At 41.4% G+C, this 15,797-nt stretch overlaps 1 protein-coding gene and 1 long non-coding RNA gene across 3 annotated transcripts; one reads left to right on the forward strand and one right to left on the reverse strand.

Annotated features, from left to right (window-relative positions):
* Window positions 1-869: 869 nt before the first annotated feature.
* Window positions 870-15,123, reverse strand: map2k1 (mitogen-activated protein kinase kinase 1). The gene is made up of 11 exons (XM_039773524.1): window positions 14,929-15,123; window positions 11,936-12,146; window positions 8,591-8,737; window positions 8,426-8,503; window positions 8,284-8,335; window positions 4,198-4,322; window positions 3,908-4,115; window positions 1,864-1,928; window positions 1,690-1,748; window positions 1,519-1,564; window positions 870-1,397 (listed from the first exon to the last, which is right to left on the reverse strand). Exons 1-11 carry the CDS (start codon window positions 15,000-15,002, stop codon window positions 1,284-1,286), a joined length of 1,179 nt encoding a protein of 392 aa, XP_039629458.1. The 5' UTR covers window positions 15,003-15,123; the 3' UTR covers window positions 870-1,283.
* On the forward strand, window positions 1,391-10,698 carry LOC120541671. 2 transcript variants are annotated; one of them, XR_005636060.1, is made up of 4 exons: window positions 1,391-1,582; window positions 8,315-8,361; window positions 8,480-8,862; window positions 10,390-10,698. It is a non-coding gene; the product is annotated as an uncharacterized LOC120541671 (long non-coding RNA). The 2 variants fall into 2 exon arrangements; XR_005636059.1 differs by lacking the exon at window positions 1,391-1,582 and having other exon boundaries at window positions 8,175-8,361.
* Window positions 15,124-15,797: the final 674 nt, after the last annotated feature.

The following is a 15,797-nucleotide window of genomic DNA, read 5'->3' on the forward strand; positions in this document are numbered from 1 at the left end:
ATAAGTCTGACCTATTTCTAAATTTGCGATTTGACACCAGGGTAGAGACTCTGCAAACACTCCCAATGCAAATGACTGAAACCAAGAATATGAAGCTGCTTAAGTGAATCATTTTATAAGCAAACAGTCATAAAGAAATTGTAGCAGTAAATTTCTGACCAAACTGCAGGTTCAAGAGAATAAATATTTTTGTTAAATTGGTCATCCGTCTGAGCTAGTACCACGGAGTTTGTAAACACTCCAGTAACAACAGTAAATCAGTGTGGCAAAAGTTAGATTTTTATTTTAATAACAAGAAAATAACAATTTGTAAGGTAAATGGGAAGGGGAACAACAATTGTAGGCATTTGATGTATGAGGTCTGTGGTGGCAATGAAATGAGGCTGCAGGTTCTGGAGAAAAGAGGAAAGCAAGAATGCCTAAGCCCTTTCTAGCAAATGGTTGACCAGCCTATTACTGCTTGGTGAAAGGCAAAAATAGACTTGCAACTAACTTGTTTTTGTTTGTTTAACATGGCAGTCCATTTCTTGTGCAGTAAGTTTGTGCATAGAGGTTTGGTTTAATGTATTGTCTATTTCTACAGAAAGATGTGGGTTCTTGTGGTTTATAGCCTTTTTAATCAGAAGGCATAGCCACAATTTATTCTAAGTATCAATTGCAAAATAGACTTCTCTTAAGTTCTCCAGTCGGTCAGTAAACATTTGTATGATATGTCTTTAAATTATTCATCCTTTGTCAGGTTTCAGAGCTGCTTATATGTTCCGTCCCTTTTACCATTTTATCCTTATAATGTGTGATACTAAACGTGTTGCATAAAAAAAATGCTGGAAGCAGCTTTAATTGGTTTGGGAGAACTGCATCTACAGTGGTTTTTTTTTGTCAGTTTTTAGTGTCCACACAGGGCCGGCGAGTACATTGTTTAGTATTTTAAGTGTGCAGGCAGTTGTAATCAACGCCATTAAGTTACGAGGAAATTTAATCATTGCCATAAAAATTCATCATAATGGTCCAAAATGGTTGATTTATTTAATGTTGATCATATGTTTGAGAATGCAGATTCTTTTCTGACTAGTTCAAGCATAGCCTTTCATGGGGCACCTGGTTTCACATTTTTCTTTATGAACACATAAAATATCTGCAAAATACATCCATTACTTGGAGCACTGCCAGCTGGTAAGTGTTTTTGCAGTAATGAAGGAAATGTCCTACATACAACAGTGCTGCATAAGTGGCCAAAGTCCCACTTGATGCTGACATTTCTTTTTACTGTAGTGGGACTGCTGTTACACTCCAGTGTTGTGTGTTGGAGTACTTGGTTGCTTTAGGCCAATAGTTGAACAAAGCCATCCTGCGAAATCTACTTCCATTGCCTCTGCCTCCTTGATAAAGGAGTGGACCTGTTAAAACAAAGCATTTCAATTGAAATTTTTTTTTGATTTTTACATTCCTTTCAAAAGAGCCAAAATGCTATACTAGTCGCTTGCAGTTATGTAATGATCAAGCATTTCCTCCACGTACCATAAGTTGGTTTAAATCTGCTCTTTCAGCAGGGTTCTTGATGAGGCTGAAAAGAGAAAGTGTGGTGAGTAATGACCATGCTGCTTGTGTGCAACAGTAACTCACTTTTTGGTGTGCTCTTTGGTTGCTTTCATGCACCACAAATAACCCGTTGCTTTAATTCCCACTTACCATCTGTTAACAAAATCTTGGAAATCTGCACTAAAGATGGTTGGTAGCTTTGGTGGGGACTAGAAGAGAAGATCAAGTCACTGTATTTGGTGTTTTCCAGCCTAATTCAGTACAATTTAAAAAGTTTAAAACCCAAAATGCACATGCTGAAAATGGTGTACAGTAGGCACATACCTCATTTACGATGTAGTCAAGAAGTTCAAAGATAGCCATTGGTGGTCTGCTGTCTGGACCAAATGCTGAAAAGAAGAGATCATTTGATTGGGTGCCCTGCAACTATGGTGAGGATTACAGATCTGTGGCCAAGAGTTGGTGTACTCATATTATGACATGATGGAAAGGTGTCCATGGCATATCTGGTATATTGAAGGGTGGATGGCACTTTGTATTTGAACAAACATTTCAAATAGTTGGTGTCACTTCTTTTGTTCCTTTTACATCTAGGCATTTTGAATGCAATCAATTGATAGCCCAGAGAAGAACAAAAATAGTGCATTCTTTACTTTCCACATTACGGTGTTGTAGATTTTTTAAATAAATTGGCCATTTTGCCCAACAATCTACACTCAATCCATAATGACAAAGTGAAAACTTCTCAGAATGGTTTGCAAATTTATTAAAAATCAAAAACTGGAATCTTGTTTCAGTGAGTATTCAGGACCCTTTGCTGTGGCACTACAAATTCTGCTCAGGTGTATTTGTGTTGATTCTCCTTCAGACGTGTCTAGAACTTATTTGAAGTCTACATGTGGCAAACTGAATTGATGGACATTGTTCAGCAAGGCACACATTTACCTGTATATTTATATAAGGTCTCAATTCTGCACCAAACCAAACCATGAAGTCTAAATGTCATATGTTGGAGAGGCATTAGTGAGGGTATAAAACTTTGTAAAGTTTTGATGGTTCTTGGGAGCATAGTGGATTCAGTAATTTAGAAATGGAAGAAATTTTCATCCACCTGGACTCCTCCTAGAGTTAGCTGTTTAGCTAAACTGAGTAACCAGGCAAGAAGGGCTCTTGGTCAGGGAGATGGCAGAGAACCCAACTGTCACTCAGAACTTCAGAAGTCCTCTGTTGAGATGGGAAATCCTGACGGGAAGGACAACCATCTTAGCATCACTCCATCAAGTATGAAGTGTATGTTTATGGCAGAGCGGCTAAACAGAAGCCTCTTTGAATAAAATGCATTTAAATGACTGACAGCATGAGTGAAAAAGATTCTTTAGCATCATGCTATGGATGTGCTTCTCAGCCGTTGGGACAGGGAGACTGGTCAGAATTAAATGAACAATGTATGCAGCTGAATAGAGAGGTACTTGAAGGAAACCTACTCCAGAGCGTAGGTGACCTCAGATGGGGGCAACAGCTTACCTTTCAGTGTGACAGTGACCTGAAGCGTACAGTTAAGACAGTGCTGGAATGGCTTAGGTAAAGCCCTGACTTATAAACCCCATAGAACATCTGTGGAAAGACCTGATGCTTCTGGTCCATTCTAATGGGGTTGGGGTAGATCTGCCAAAACGAATGGGATAAATTGCCCAAATCAAGGTATGCAAAGCTTGTAGAGACGTACCAAAGACGACTCAAAGTTGTAACAGCTGCTAAAGGGGCTTCAGAATTAAGTGTCTCAATATGTATATGAAGAAGAGATTTCTGTTTTTGATTTTTTATACTAAATTTGCAAAACTTTCTAAACATGTTTTCACTTTGTCATTACAGGTAATTGAGTGTAGGCTGATGGGCAAATGTATAAATTTAAAATTAAACCAACATAATAAAGTGTGCAGAAATTGAAGGGGTCTGACAACTTTTTGAATCTTCTATAATAAACACAGCAGCGCACACATTATAAACAAGGAACATGTGCCTGCTGTTCAAATACCAAAAAGCTAAGTCCTATAGACTGTGTACTAATGGACACAAGAACATAGGACAATTCAGATGAGACCATTCAGTGCATCAGGCTTGTTTGTTTAGCTAATGATGAAGCAATCCCAAAAGCAGCCTGAATGATTGAAAGGAGATCTTAAAGTTGTAAGGGATGAGGCACAGCCAGTCAAATAGCAGAAACAGTTTAAAAAGGACACGTCCGCAAGTAAACCAACACCTCAGAGACCTCCAGTTTGTTTAGAGACCCAACTTACCTCCTTCACCCTGACCATCAAAGGGGCATAATACACTCAGTGGCAGCTTTCCTATAGTAAAATTTACTTACAGCTTACAGGGCGTCCAGGAGGCCTAGGCTTCGGTGAAAGTTCACAAGATGGAATGTCTCCTTCTAAGGGACAACCAAAAATCTGTTCCAGCTCCTTGGCATCAGGAGGGGGGATGGGATATCGTCCAATGGCCATCTCCACCAGAGATAGTCCCATGCTCCATATATCAGACTGGACAGAGTAATGTGTGCCCTGCAGCCTCTCCGGCTAAAATAGAGAACCAGCAAGAAACCACTAAGTAGCCATGGCATTGGGAACAAAAGAAAGTCTGCACAGAGAGCCTACTGACCGACATGTAGGAACGCGTTCCAACAAAGGAGTTGGCCATGGAGTCAATGAGCTGCCCGCTGACACCAAAGTCACATAACTTGATCTCTCCACGTGCGTTCACCAAGATGTTGGATGGCTTCACATCTAAAATGCAGAGAGTGCAGATAAATGATGGCAGGAAGACATACAGCATGCAGATCAAGACGGTGTGTGAGGTCTTCACCAATGTGCATCAGAGACATTCTAACCTTAGGTGAAGCTAATAGGTGGAAGTGTGACCGAGACAGTGAGAGGTCATCATCAAGTGGGTATGAAGGTATGGGGTCAACACCCAGACTGTGAAAAGTAGAAGGCTATCCTCATGTGCTTATTGATGTGTGTGTGTGAGAGACTCTGTGCGAGTGCTAGGTCATCTCTAAAGACCATGTCACATTACACAACTTCTCAAGCCATTTTTCAGTCACTGACTTTATTTGTATAATCTTTGAGAGTCAGTGCAGTCACAGTGTGCTTCTGTGACTAGCAGTCTTGTAATCTGATATCCCCAGCAACTTAGTCCAACCAGCCTGCAACTCGCCTCAGCAAAATCAAACATGTTTCATTTTTTTTGTTTTTATTAAAGTTATACGGGTGGGCTTATGTTCGCGTGACAGCTGGCAAACAATTAAGTAAAATGTGTGCAGTATAAGGAATATGATAAGGAATATGAAACACTCGTTTTGGACCTCAGAAACATAAGAGAGACTACCTTTTGTTTACAGGAAAAACATGGAAAAAAAGACAAAGGTGTCACTGTGCACTGGCATGTGTAAGCGCCCGCTAGTAGCCAGATGGCACTCAAGATGCCCCCCAAAACACAGATGAAGCACAAAGTACTTATAAACCAAAGTCATAGATGTTTATTGAAGGAACAGTCATAATTCAGTATTTGTGAGTGAGAGAAAGAACAAAAAAGATCAATAAGAAAAAGGTAACAATCCGTAAAGACAATATACAGCAATACAGTAAAAACAAAATAATCGTATCCAAGAAATGAAGAAAAATTCAATAATTAACAAAAACTTTCAATCACTTTAGTTACAGGCAGGGACTCTGAAAAATCCAGATAATCCAAAGTTGCCAAATAAAAAAGGATAATAATGGGGAAAAAGTAGGGTAATTGATCAAATTGCACCATAGTAGCTAAAATTCTGTATTTCACACCCAGGCTGAAGCACTCCCAAATACAAGGCGGCGCCGTGGCTTAACAACGTTGAAACATACCTTTGAAAACAATCAACAGCACAAAAAGAATGCACACAATAGCGACAACATACGGTATTCTCGTCACTGTCTACTGAGCTAATGGCACAGGGGTTTATGAACGGTTTCCGCCACACTCGCTAAGGGCAATGGACGCAATGGACTCATACCACTCTGAAAAAAGGGGGAATCAATTCCCTTACGATCACTTGACGCCTACACTAAAACTAACTTAACTAACTTTCACATATCCCTGAGTATTACACGTAAAGAAAAAAACACAGTATCGAAGAACGACTACATTAAAAACCGCCTGCACTGCGATTGCTCTCCCCCTTTCCAGTTTCCCCGCTCTTGCATGTGTGAAATCAGCGCTTGTCGGCGGTTTGCAGTGTGGAGGAAGCAAGTAGACGCTCGTGCGCAGGATGAAAAAGCCGCCCATTAACTGACAACATCAGCAGCAAGTCCGCTAGAGGAGAGGACGACGCGGAGCGGGTAAGTGAAGGCATCTTATGAAATCTAAAAAGCTGGTTCTTTTTAGAAATACATATTAACAGAAAAGCGTCTCGTGAGGATTCATTTAAAGTACCTGTTATTATTTTCAATACTGCAGATTTTAACTCCACGCTATATTTGTATTGGGCTGATTAGTGGGCGCTACTTGTCCTCCCGGCTCACCAGAGCTGGCAAAGGACCCGGTGACGGTTCTACTACCGTCACAAAAGGAGATTGTGGCTGAATTCACCGTACCTGTTAACCCTACACTGGCAGCAACACCATCAGTAAACATGTTGTCAGCCTTCAGAAGAAGAGGTGAGCTTCACGCTAGGGAAACTTTGGAAATGCGAAATTAGGCGGCAAAGTCATTTGGGTGAGGTGTAAAGGTGACGAGATCAACAACGACTGTCGTCAAGTTTGACATCCCCTCCGACTAGAAGTCGTGTAATGTGACCACGTCATAAGTGTGTTTGATGATGTGTGTGTCTGCTTGTGGTCACTGTTTACTCAGTAGGAGTAAAATCATCACCTACAGGGGTCTGTGCTTGGACGTATTTCATTTCAAATTTACAGGGGTGGGGATCGATCTGTTCTTAACTCAATTTTTCTTTTTGTAAAAACTTAATTGCTTTGTATGGATTGTAATAAAATTAATAAAATAAAAAAAACATATATTATTGACGCTATTTTCGAGTGGCACCATGGTAGCAACAAGAACACCAAGGTTTACACAGATTCTAGGAGACCAGTATGTCCTCTTTGTATCTGTAAATGGAATTTATTTATTTACATGACTTATTCCTCCTGTCTTTTTTTCTTCATTAATGAGGGCAGATCACCAGAATGTTTAATTAAATTATCAGCACTCCCTCTGTCTTTGTTCATATTTTTTCTGTTTAACTTAAGGTTTACACTGTGCTTTGTTTCCGCAGTAGCTGCACTTATGAATATGCTCGTGAATCTAAGATGTTTAACAGGCATTCCCAGTATTAAGTTGTGGATTTGCCTGCAAATATTTAGCGGTGTCTATGAACGTAATTTAAACTTAAGCTTTACACCTTGCTTTCCTATTGATATGTGTACAAAATGCTTGTTCAGCGTCAGAGGGTTGTTACATCATACACTGCATGCACGGGTTTACCTTTCCCAGTCCTGCAAAGTCAGTTAATGTGAGCCGCTCGGAGTCCCTGCATCGAAGGTTCTCAGCTGTGCTTGTTTTATGTCGTGCGATCTCGCGATGTCCACGGCTTTATTTAATGTTAGCTAAGACCCGGCACTTAAACGTTTCTCTCGCACTTTCGCTAAGTTTGTGCCTGACCATCTCATCTTCGTTTGCATAAGCACAGTCCTTCACCCGCGAATATTTTGCGGCAGCATGTCTATTGGATAGCTGCTGACGGACAGCCTTATATGGGCAGGCACAACTCCGCCTCACACGGCGACCGAGCTGCAGGCTATAGCCGTATATATGGACGAAAGTAGGTTCCAGTTATGACCGTTACGCGTAGAATTTCGAAATGAAACCTGCCTAACTTTTGTAAGTAAGCTGTAAGGAATGAGCCTACCAATGTTAGCCTTCCACCTACACAGGAAGTTGTAGAATTAGCGATGAATGAGTGAGTGGGTCAGTGAGGGCTTTGCCTTTTATTAGTATAGATGCATTACAAAATACATTCCAATAGATGGTACACTGAAAACGTTAACGCTGAGGTCTACATTGATTACTTAGATTTCAACGTGTCTTAGATGGTTAGCGCAGGTGGTCAGGAGTAGAATGAGATATTTGTCCTTATTTGTGTTGTGTTGCTAGAATTCTGAGATGTTTCAAGTAAGGAAGACAGACATTTCGAGGGGAGGAAGTTCTACTCTGTAATCCTGGTTTTGGTGAGTGGTGACATGTTGTATGTTGATTTCACTGTACTCTGTACACATGACAACAAGGACCCTATAAATCTTTGCAGAGTGTGTGTCAGGATGTAAAAGGTCACCATTCACTTGGTGTGTATGACAGGCCACCTCTCACTATGTGATGACAGTGTATTATGTCACTGCCTACTGTGTGTTTATGTCTATACATTAGTAAAAACAATTGTCTGGTGTCCATATTTCTGAGGCATAAGCAATAGGATCACCCAGTAAATTGATATACGTAAAGGAGGACTTTTACATGAATCGGATTGACAGAACTTCCTACCTGAGTCAGTAATAGTACATCTGAAAGTAACAGATCCTTCACAACATGCATGTACTCTGGAGGGAGTCATTCATTTTTAATGTTATCTGTTGCCCAAAAGTCACTTTAATGTGAGGGCCACATTTCATGGTCACTTCTGATCAAAGTTTTCTCTTGGCAATGAGGTCTTACCTCGATGCATGATCTTGTGTTTCTCACGTAGGTAAGTCAGTCCTTTGATCACCTGGATAGGACACAGAGAACAAACAGGTCAGTGACCGCCTAGCCACGCTTAGCTCTCAAGTTCCAAGCTCCTCTGCAAGCTCTTACTTACCGCGATGCTGACCTTCCCTAGAATCTGCTCAGGTATTTTTCTTGCTTTTTTCAGGACTTGGTCCAAGGAACCACCATCCTGCCAACAGGACAGAAAGGGAGACTAGTGTGGGCTGTTCAAAGAATCAGGAGTCTGACCCAGTGGCGGGACTGTAGAGCCACCTACCATGTGCTCCATGCAAATACTGATCTCGCCATCACTGTAAAAAGCGCCGTAAAACCCAACGATGTATGGGGAGTTGCACTCATGCAGCACCTGCAGTTCCCGAATGATCTGATTCCTGATGGCCTGCTTTATCTCCAAATGGATTAACTGCAACACCACAGAAAAAAAACACAGTTTAAAACAAGCACATTTGTGCAGCATGGGCCAGAACTGCCTCACGGTTTTAAGTCTTGCTGCATGTTGACTGTGTGGAGTTTGTACCTTCCTAAAAGGTATGCAGGTTGTTTTAATTGAATTCTCTGAATTGACTCTGGATATCTATGAGAAGTGTGTGAGTGGTCCTGTGATGGACTGGAGGCCTGGCCCAGTTTGATTCTTCCCTTGACCTGACACTGCTGGGATTGAATCTGACCTCCATAACCATGAATTGGATCAGGTACACTAGAAGAATATTATGTAATGTATGCTGCATTTCAGGGGGCAGCATAATGGTGCAGTGGCTCAAATCTAACCCCAGGCACTGTCTGTTTGTCTGTCATGGGTATGTTCTGCTGGTCTCTGTGGGTTCCCATAAGCCACATCAGCAAGACAAGTGTGTGTTAGCATGATTGACACCCATGTGGGTTTGTGTGTAAGACCTTCAATGGGCACCAAAGATGCTTCCTGTTTTGTGCCCAGTGTTTCTGGGATAGGCTCCAGCCTTACTGAATTGGATTCATCCTGCTTAATAATTGATGATAAATGCACATTTCTAGTGAGAGAATGCCCCCTACTGAAAACAGAGCCATATGCAATCCACCTTAAATCACCTTTTTGTACACCCTAAAACTAAAGGCATGTATATAGATTGAGTTAGAAGCATGCAATCAAAAACTGAACCACAATATTGACATCAGCTAAAGAACACAATCATTTGTCCCCAAAGCCACCACATACTGTATGCCAGCACACCCAGGCTACCTGTCATTTTCTTTAAGACAGACTATGGAAGCCATAAGAAATGCAAATACACTATTGATTTAGCCAGTCTGCCTATATTCTTGAGTTGGCAGTGCAGGCAACAAGAAGGGTTTCAATAGAAAATTGTAATCTAGCAGGCATTTTATAGTAGCTACCATAGTTGTTATCCATCCATCCATTGTCCAACCAACTACTGTATATCCTAACTACAAGGTTACGGGGGTCTGCTGGAGCCAATCCCAGCCAACACAGGGCGCAAGGCAGGAAACAGACCCCGGGCATGGCGCCAGCCCACCGCAGCCCTATTTGTTATGAAGCTATAAAAAAACAAGTCACTGGGAACATCTAGAAATGAATATCCCATTCAGAATTATAACATTATATGTAATTAATTTCATTTCAGTTCATCGTTTTTGTTTCATTGAGAGCTTTGGCATTAACCTGTCATGCTGGACGTGTCTAGATAGATAGATAGATAGATAGATAGATAGATAGATAGATAGATAGATAGATAGATAGATAGATAGATAGATAGATAGATAGATAGATAGATAGATAGATAGATAGATAGATAGATAGATAGATAGATAGATAGATAGATAGATAGATAGATAGATAGATAGATAGATAGATAGATAGATACTTTATTAATCCCAAGGGGAAATTCACAATTCTATTGTATCTCAGTAGGGCACCTTTCCTGTCTGGGGTTCAAATTCTTGTTTTATGTCTTTCTTTTTTTTTTTCTTCATTGTTGAGTCTTTGATTTATGTTACTGCTACTTGTGTTTATTATCTGCTTTATTCTTTATGCTTGTGTTTTCTGGGTGGTTCCCCAAGAGGCTGGTGCCACCTGCCCATCACCGCAAAGAAGGATCCTCAACCCTAAAAAGGCAGCGGCAACCCACAGTTCCAGGACTGTGCTTGGGAGTGGTGAGTTCTTGGATTTATGATTATCTCTTGTACTTTGTGAATTTCTGGATTTTTTTGACCCCTTCACTCTGTATTTCAACTACTCTTTGGATTTGTGATTGGGACTTTATTTGCTTTTGTTATTGGCTTTTTGAAGGCATTACCCTCTGTATCTTCATGCTCCTTGGAGTTTATTTTGTTCTGTGGAGATTTTGAATTAAAAAAAATGATTTTTTTCTACATTGACCTCTGTAATACTAACTAGGGTTTTTGATGATTTCCCCCGCTAGCAGGCATTGTTGGGATATTGTGTGACTTTTATGCTTTGGAACTCTCAAGTATCACAACATAGCCACATTACTTCATATCTTACAACCTTTCCCTCCATGGTAGTTCCCTGTCACTTTCAGGTCAGCTGAAAGATGTAACCCATCCAATGTGTCTTCCTCCAGTTATAGTCCTCAGTGGGATGCACCCATAAGCATCCCCACTACATGACCACACCAAGTTGTGATCCAGAAAAGCAGATGATCTACACCAAGGCCAAGGTCCTAATTAGTCACTGAGTTCTGCATCCTTTACTGGTCAGTGAGTCCAGAAAGTGATCACAAATAAATAAATTGACTGTTCAATCAAAGCCCACAATCCCATAATGGTTTTATACAGTGTTTTCCTATGAACTCACACCATAAGCTATTACGGTGGTAACTGCAGGTGGTCAGCTGTAAACTCACAATGTCTGACCCTCAGAAGCTCCTTACTGCAATAGCTAAATAAGAAATCCTAGTCTCAGCCATGCAGAAACTGCTTCTAAGCACTGCAAGCTAAACATTTCCAGGTGACATCTCTCTCTCTTAGCCTCCATCTTTTTTGCGCAACACCACAATATATTTCAGTCCTCCATAGTGCCAACTTAGCGACCTCTGAAGCAATTCGCTCATTACCTTCTGCCTTCCAAATCCTTTGCTTCAGAATTAAACTCCAAGGCACTTGAACTCCTCCAATGGGAGCAGCAAGTTCAGATTCTAATGCTGACCCCATCACACTGCTGGCCCTAAATAATTACAGTCTGATGAGGACAACAATCCAATCCTCAGGTCCCCAACCTGAATACTGTCCTTTAAAGTTCACTTTAAAGATTCCCCTGTTTTCTCCTGACCATAACTGTCTTCCTCCATTCTCCTGTAACAAGGGTACTAATTCTTATACTTAGGCCCCAACAATATATATATATTGCTCCACGTACATTGATTTGATATGTGTCAGCTCAATAAAGAGGACTTTGACTCAGTAAAAATAGAGTAATGTGCAAAATGTAGAACACAAAGGGGCAGAAAAAATAGGAAATTTTAATTATTGAAAGATGAAGGGTGGATAAAAAGCACAGAATAGAGCATTAAGGAAATTATGGACCAAAAGTGGTCATAAGAGGAGTGGGGTTTGTGAGGTTACACACACACAGCACGCACCTTACCTTTCTAGCCATGATGAGACCAGAGGGTCTGTGGGACACTTTGAAGACGACACCACCATTGCCAGCTCCCAGCTCAGAGATCTTCTCAAAATCATCATCTTTTAGTTCTCCGACTTTCTGCTTCTGGGTGAGGAAGGCCTCCAGACGTTTACGCTGCTGCTCATCAAGTTCCAGCTCCTCCAGCTTCTTTTGCAGGGCTTCCAGATTGGCCCTGAGAGTACGACACAGTGATGATGTGTTCAGATGGCATGTAAAGGGAGAGGCACACAGAAAGTGGGAGGAACAGGCAGGCACTGTCATCTACTCCTTTAGGTCCGCTGTACCACTTGTTCTAAATTACACCCACTGTGGAAATTATTAGGAACACCTGCTTATCCAGGCGATTGACTAATCTGCCAATCATATGTCAGCAGCGCAATGCATCAAATCATGCAGACACAGATCAGGAGCTTCAGGTAGTCTTCACATCAAACACCAGAATGGGAAAAAAATGTGATCTAAGTGATTTTGACTGTGGTAAGATTGTTGGTGCTAGATGGGCTGGTTTGAGAATATATGTAATTGCTGATCTCCTTGGAAATTAATGCACAACAATCTCTAGAGTTTAGTCAGAATGGGATGAAAAACAAAAAGACATCCAGTTAGCAGTAGTTCTTTGGGTGTTGATGAGGGAGGTCAGAGGAGCACAGCCAGACAGGTTTGAGATGACAGAAAGACTACAGTATCTCAGAGAACCACTCTGTACAACTGGTGAGCAGGAACATCTCTCAGAATCCACAGCCTTGTGGTGGATGGCTTACAACAGCAAGAGACCACATCGGGTTTCACTCATGTCAGAGAAGAAAAGAAAACTGAAAACTGGACAGTTGAAGACTGGAAAAACATAGCCAGGTCTGATGAATCTTGATTTCTGCTGAGGCAAACCCATGATATGGTCCGAATTTGGTGCCAATAGCATGAATCCATGCACTCAACATGCCTTGTGTCAACAGATCAGGCTGGTGGTGGTGATATAATGGTGTGGGGAATGTTTTCAGGGCCTGCTAATACCAATCAATCATCACTTGAATGCCACAGCCAATCTGAGTATTGCTGCTAACCATGTATATTTCTTCATGGCCATGATTTACAAATCTTCCAATAGCTACATCTAGCATGATAATGCACCATGTCACAAAGCAACAGATTCCTTGAACATGACAATGACTTCAGTGTTCTTCACTGGCCTTGCCAGTCACTGGATCTGAATCTAGTAGCCAAGATGTAGCAGAACAGGAGATTTGCAGAATGAATGTGCAGCTACAGAAATTGTGAGATGCCATCATGTCAACATGGACCAGAATCTTCAAGGAATATTTCCAACGCCTAGTGGAATACATGCCATGAAAAATTGAGGCTTGTTTTGAAAGTAGGATACCCTAACCAGCACTGGTATATGTATTGTTTGTAATAATTTGCTCAATGAGTGTATCTTGATTTCATAAGTTACTGTTGGATAGAGTCTGAAAATAATAAGCAGCTGATAGACGGCAAAAGAAGACATAGTCAAGCTATAGGTAACTCGCTGCAGTACAAACAGACCACATTCTGTAATGGGGACTAGCCAGATGAAGAGGAGATGCATATGATATGGAAATACAATAAATGAGAACAAATTGATAGTTTTGACTTCATGGCCACAATTTACCTTCTGATGGCTATTTCTAGCATGATAATGCAGCACGTCACAAAGCAAAAGTCTTCTTAATTGATTTCATGAACAGGACAAGGAGTTCAGTGTTCTTCCCAGTCATCAGATCTAAATCTAATAGAACATTTTTCAGATCTGGTAGAACAGGAGATTCACGTCATGAGCATGTGCAACCGAGAAATCTGCAGAATGTGCACAATGTAATCATGTTAAAATGGACTAGAATCACCAGGAGTGTTTCAAACTTCTTGTGGAATCCATGCCACAAAGAATTAAGGCTGTTTTCAAAGCAAAAGGAGGCCCTGCCCAATGTTAGTATAGTGGTCCTAAGAGTGAGTGTATTTGCAAATAGTAATTTTATTGGAGAATTATACATCAAAAAAATCTTTGGATTTTAAACCCTGAAGTTGTGTGTACTGACACTGTGTGACAATGATCAAGTCACTTCAACTGCCTGTGCTGCAATTGGAAAAACAAAAGAAATGTAACCAATTACAACTTAACCGTTGTAAATTGCCCTGGATAAAGCTGTCAACCAAATAATGAGCAATAGTAATAAGTTCCAAGAGGACAAACTCATCTGGTCAGGTTGTCACCTCTGAAGTCAATTTATCTTGACTATTAAAAGAATGGCCATACGTTCCCCATAAACAATGGTCAGATTCACGCCTAACATAAAAAAGGTTCAGTAGTTGTTTTTACGCCCCAGATAGCCAGTGGTCGGTGGAGGCTGGCATAGTGGGCGTGCAGGAACGTGTCTCGGTAATGCCGCAGGAATGTTTGAAGGCAGCACAAAGCTACAGGAGGTGGAGCCAAAGCCCCTAGTTATGTTCCTGTTCTTTCTTACTGGCCTAAACACAGACCAGCGTCAGTCTCTCTTCTTTGAAGTTGTTAAGTAAAGTGCTTGGACAAAGTAGACAAGGCAGTGGCACTGCACTAATTGGTGACGCCCAATTTTGCAACTTTTCTTGCCAGTCTGAGATGACAAGGACTACAGTAGTATAGGAGAAGGGTTTGAGTGAACAAATGTGATGGATGCGACGCCCCAAGAATAAAGATCAAAAACAGAGATGGAACTCAAGTGAGTGGACTCAAAAACGTCTGCGATCTGCCAGTAAAAAATAAGACATAAAAAGTAAATAATAACAGACTTGGTGTCCCTTTCCTTAATTTGAGGGAGCCCTGCCGCTTGCGCACACGTGATAAAATTGTCGCCTCGCAACTAAACCTCCGCGACACGCCTCACGGATGAAGTCTGCCCATTTTCGTTTCACTCAAGACGCTGGAGCACGGAGATACTCACTCGCCGGCGCTGCTGCCGTTCACGTTGCTACCATCCTGGTTTAGTTGGATCGGGACGGGCTTCTTCTTAGGCATGTTGCGAGTGGCAGCCTCTCCCTGTTTCTCGTGGTGTCTCTCCTCTGGTGAAAGACGAACGCTGCTTTCAGCACAGCTGCCACACAGCTGGGCGCTCGCACAGCCCGAACGAGCAAGCGCGTGCTCGGTCACGAAAGGAAATACGTCAGGGGAAAGCGCGCGCAAAGTGGCCAGTGAGTGTGGCCAGATAGGCGGCTCTTGGACACCCTTATCAAGGTCGTAGTTTCTTATCTGGATATAATAGTTTTTTCAAGAGCATGAGAGTCGGACATTACGTATATCACTGACCCGGTCAAGAACGTTTTAAGTCTAGTAATTAAACGGTCAGGTGCTCATTATACAATGCAGAAGCGCTTTCAGAATCATTTCGATGTCTCCAGACCCTGATCTGAAAGCAGCATTTCCTTCACAGAATGACAGCTGGGGTCAATCGCTTATAAGGACATAAGTAAACACGTAAAACATTTAGAAATCTTAAGAAAACATAGAAATGCTTTATATTTGAATATCAAAGTAAAAGGCGTGATGTTGAAATGTCATTACGCCGTAGTGACACGCATATTTGTAGTAGAGGACGCAATTCTGGTCTCCAAGCTAACAAAAATAGTTGAAGCGAAAGCTGTTTATCACGATTTATCTGACCGGACCAAATCCAAGTGCTTTTCTTCCCTTTTGTTCCGATCGTAGCCCTTAACGTCTCAGATCATGAAGACCGTTGAGCGTCTGGTTCTGGACCATATTAGTCCTCTTGTGGCAGACCACCTGGACGCACTGTACATTGCATGTCAGGTGAAG

The sequence above is a fragment of the Polypterus senegalus genome, chromosome 12, assembly GCF_016835505.1.
Source record: "Polypterus senegalus isolate Bchr_013 chromosome 12, ASM1683550v1, whole genome shotgun sequence".
In the NCBI taxonomy this organism is placed as follows: Eukaryota; Metazoa; Chordata; class Cladistia; order Polypteriformes; family Polypteridae; genus Polypterus; species Polypterus senegalus.

What these genes read in the sequence shown, in the direction of transcription:
- map2k1 (XM_039773524.1), bottom strand. Translation starts at nt 15,002, where the DNA reads ATGCCTAAGAAGAAGCCCGTCCCGATCCAACTAAACCAGGATGGTAGC. An exon ending in TCCTGGACGCCCTGTAAGCT is followed by an intron (nt 1,929 to 3,907) that starts GTAAGTAAATTT and finishes TCTTCTTTTCAG; the next exon opens with CATTTGGTCCAGACAGCAGA. An exon ending in CAGATTTAAACCAACTTATG is followed by an intron (nt 1,398 to 1,518) that starts GTACGTGGAGGA and finishes TTGTTTTAACAG; the next exon opens with GTCCACTCCTTTATCAAGGA.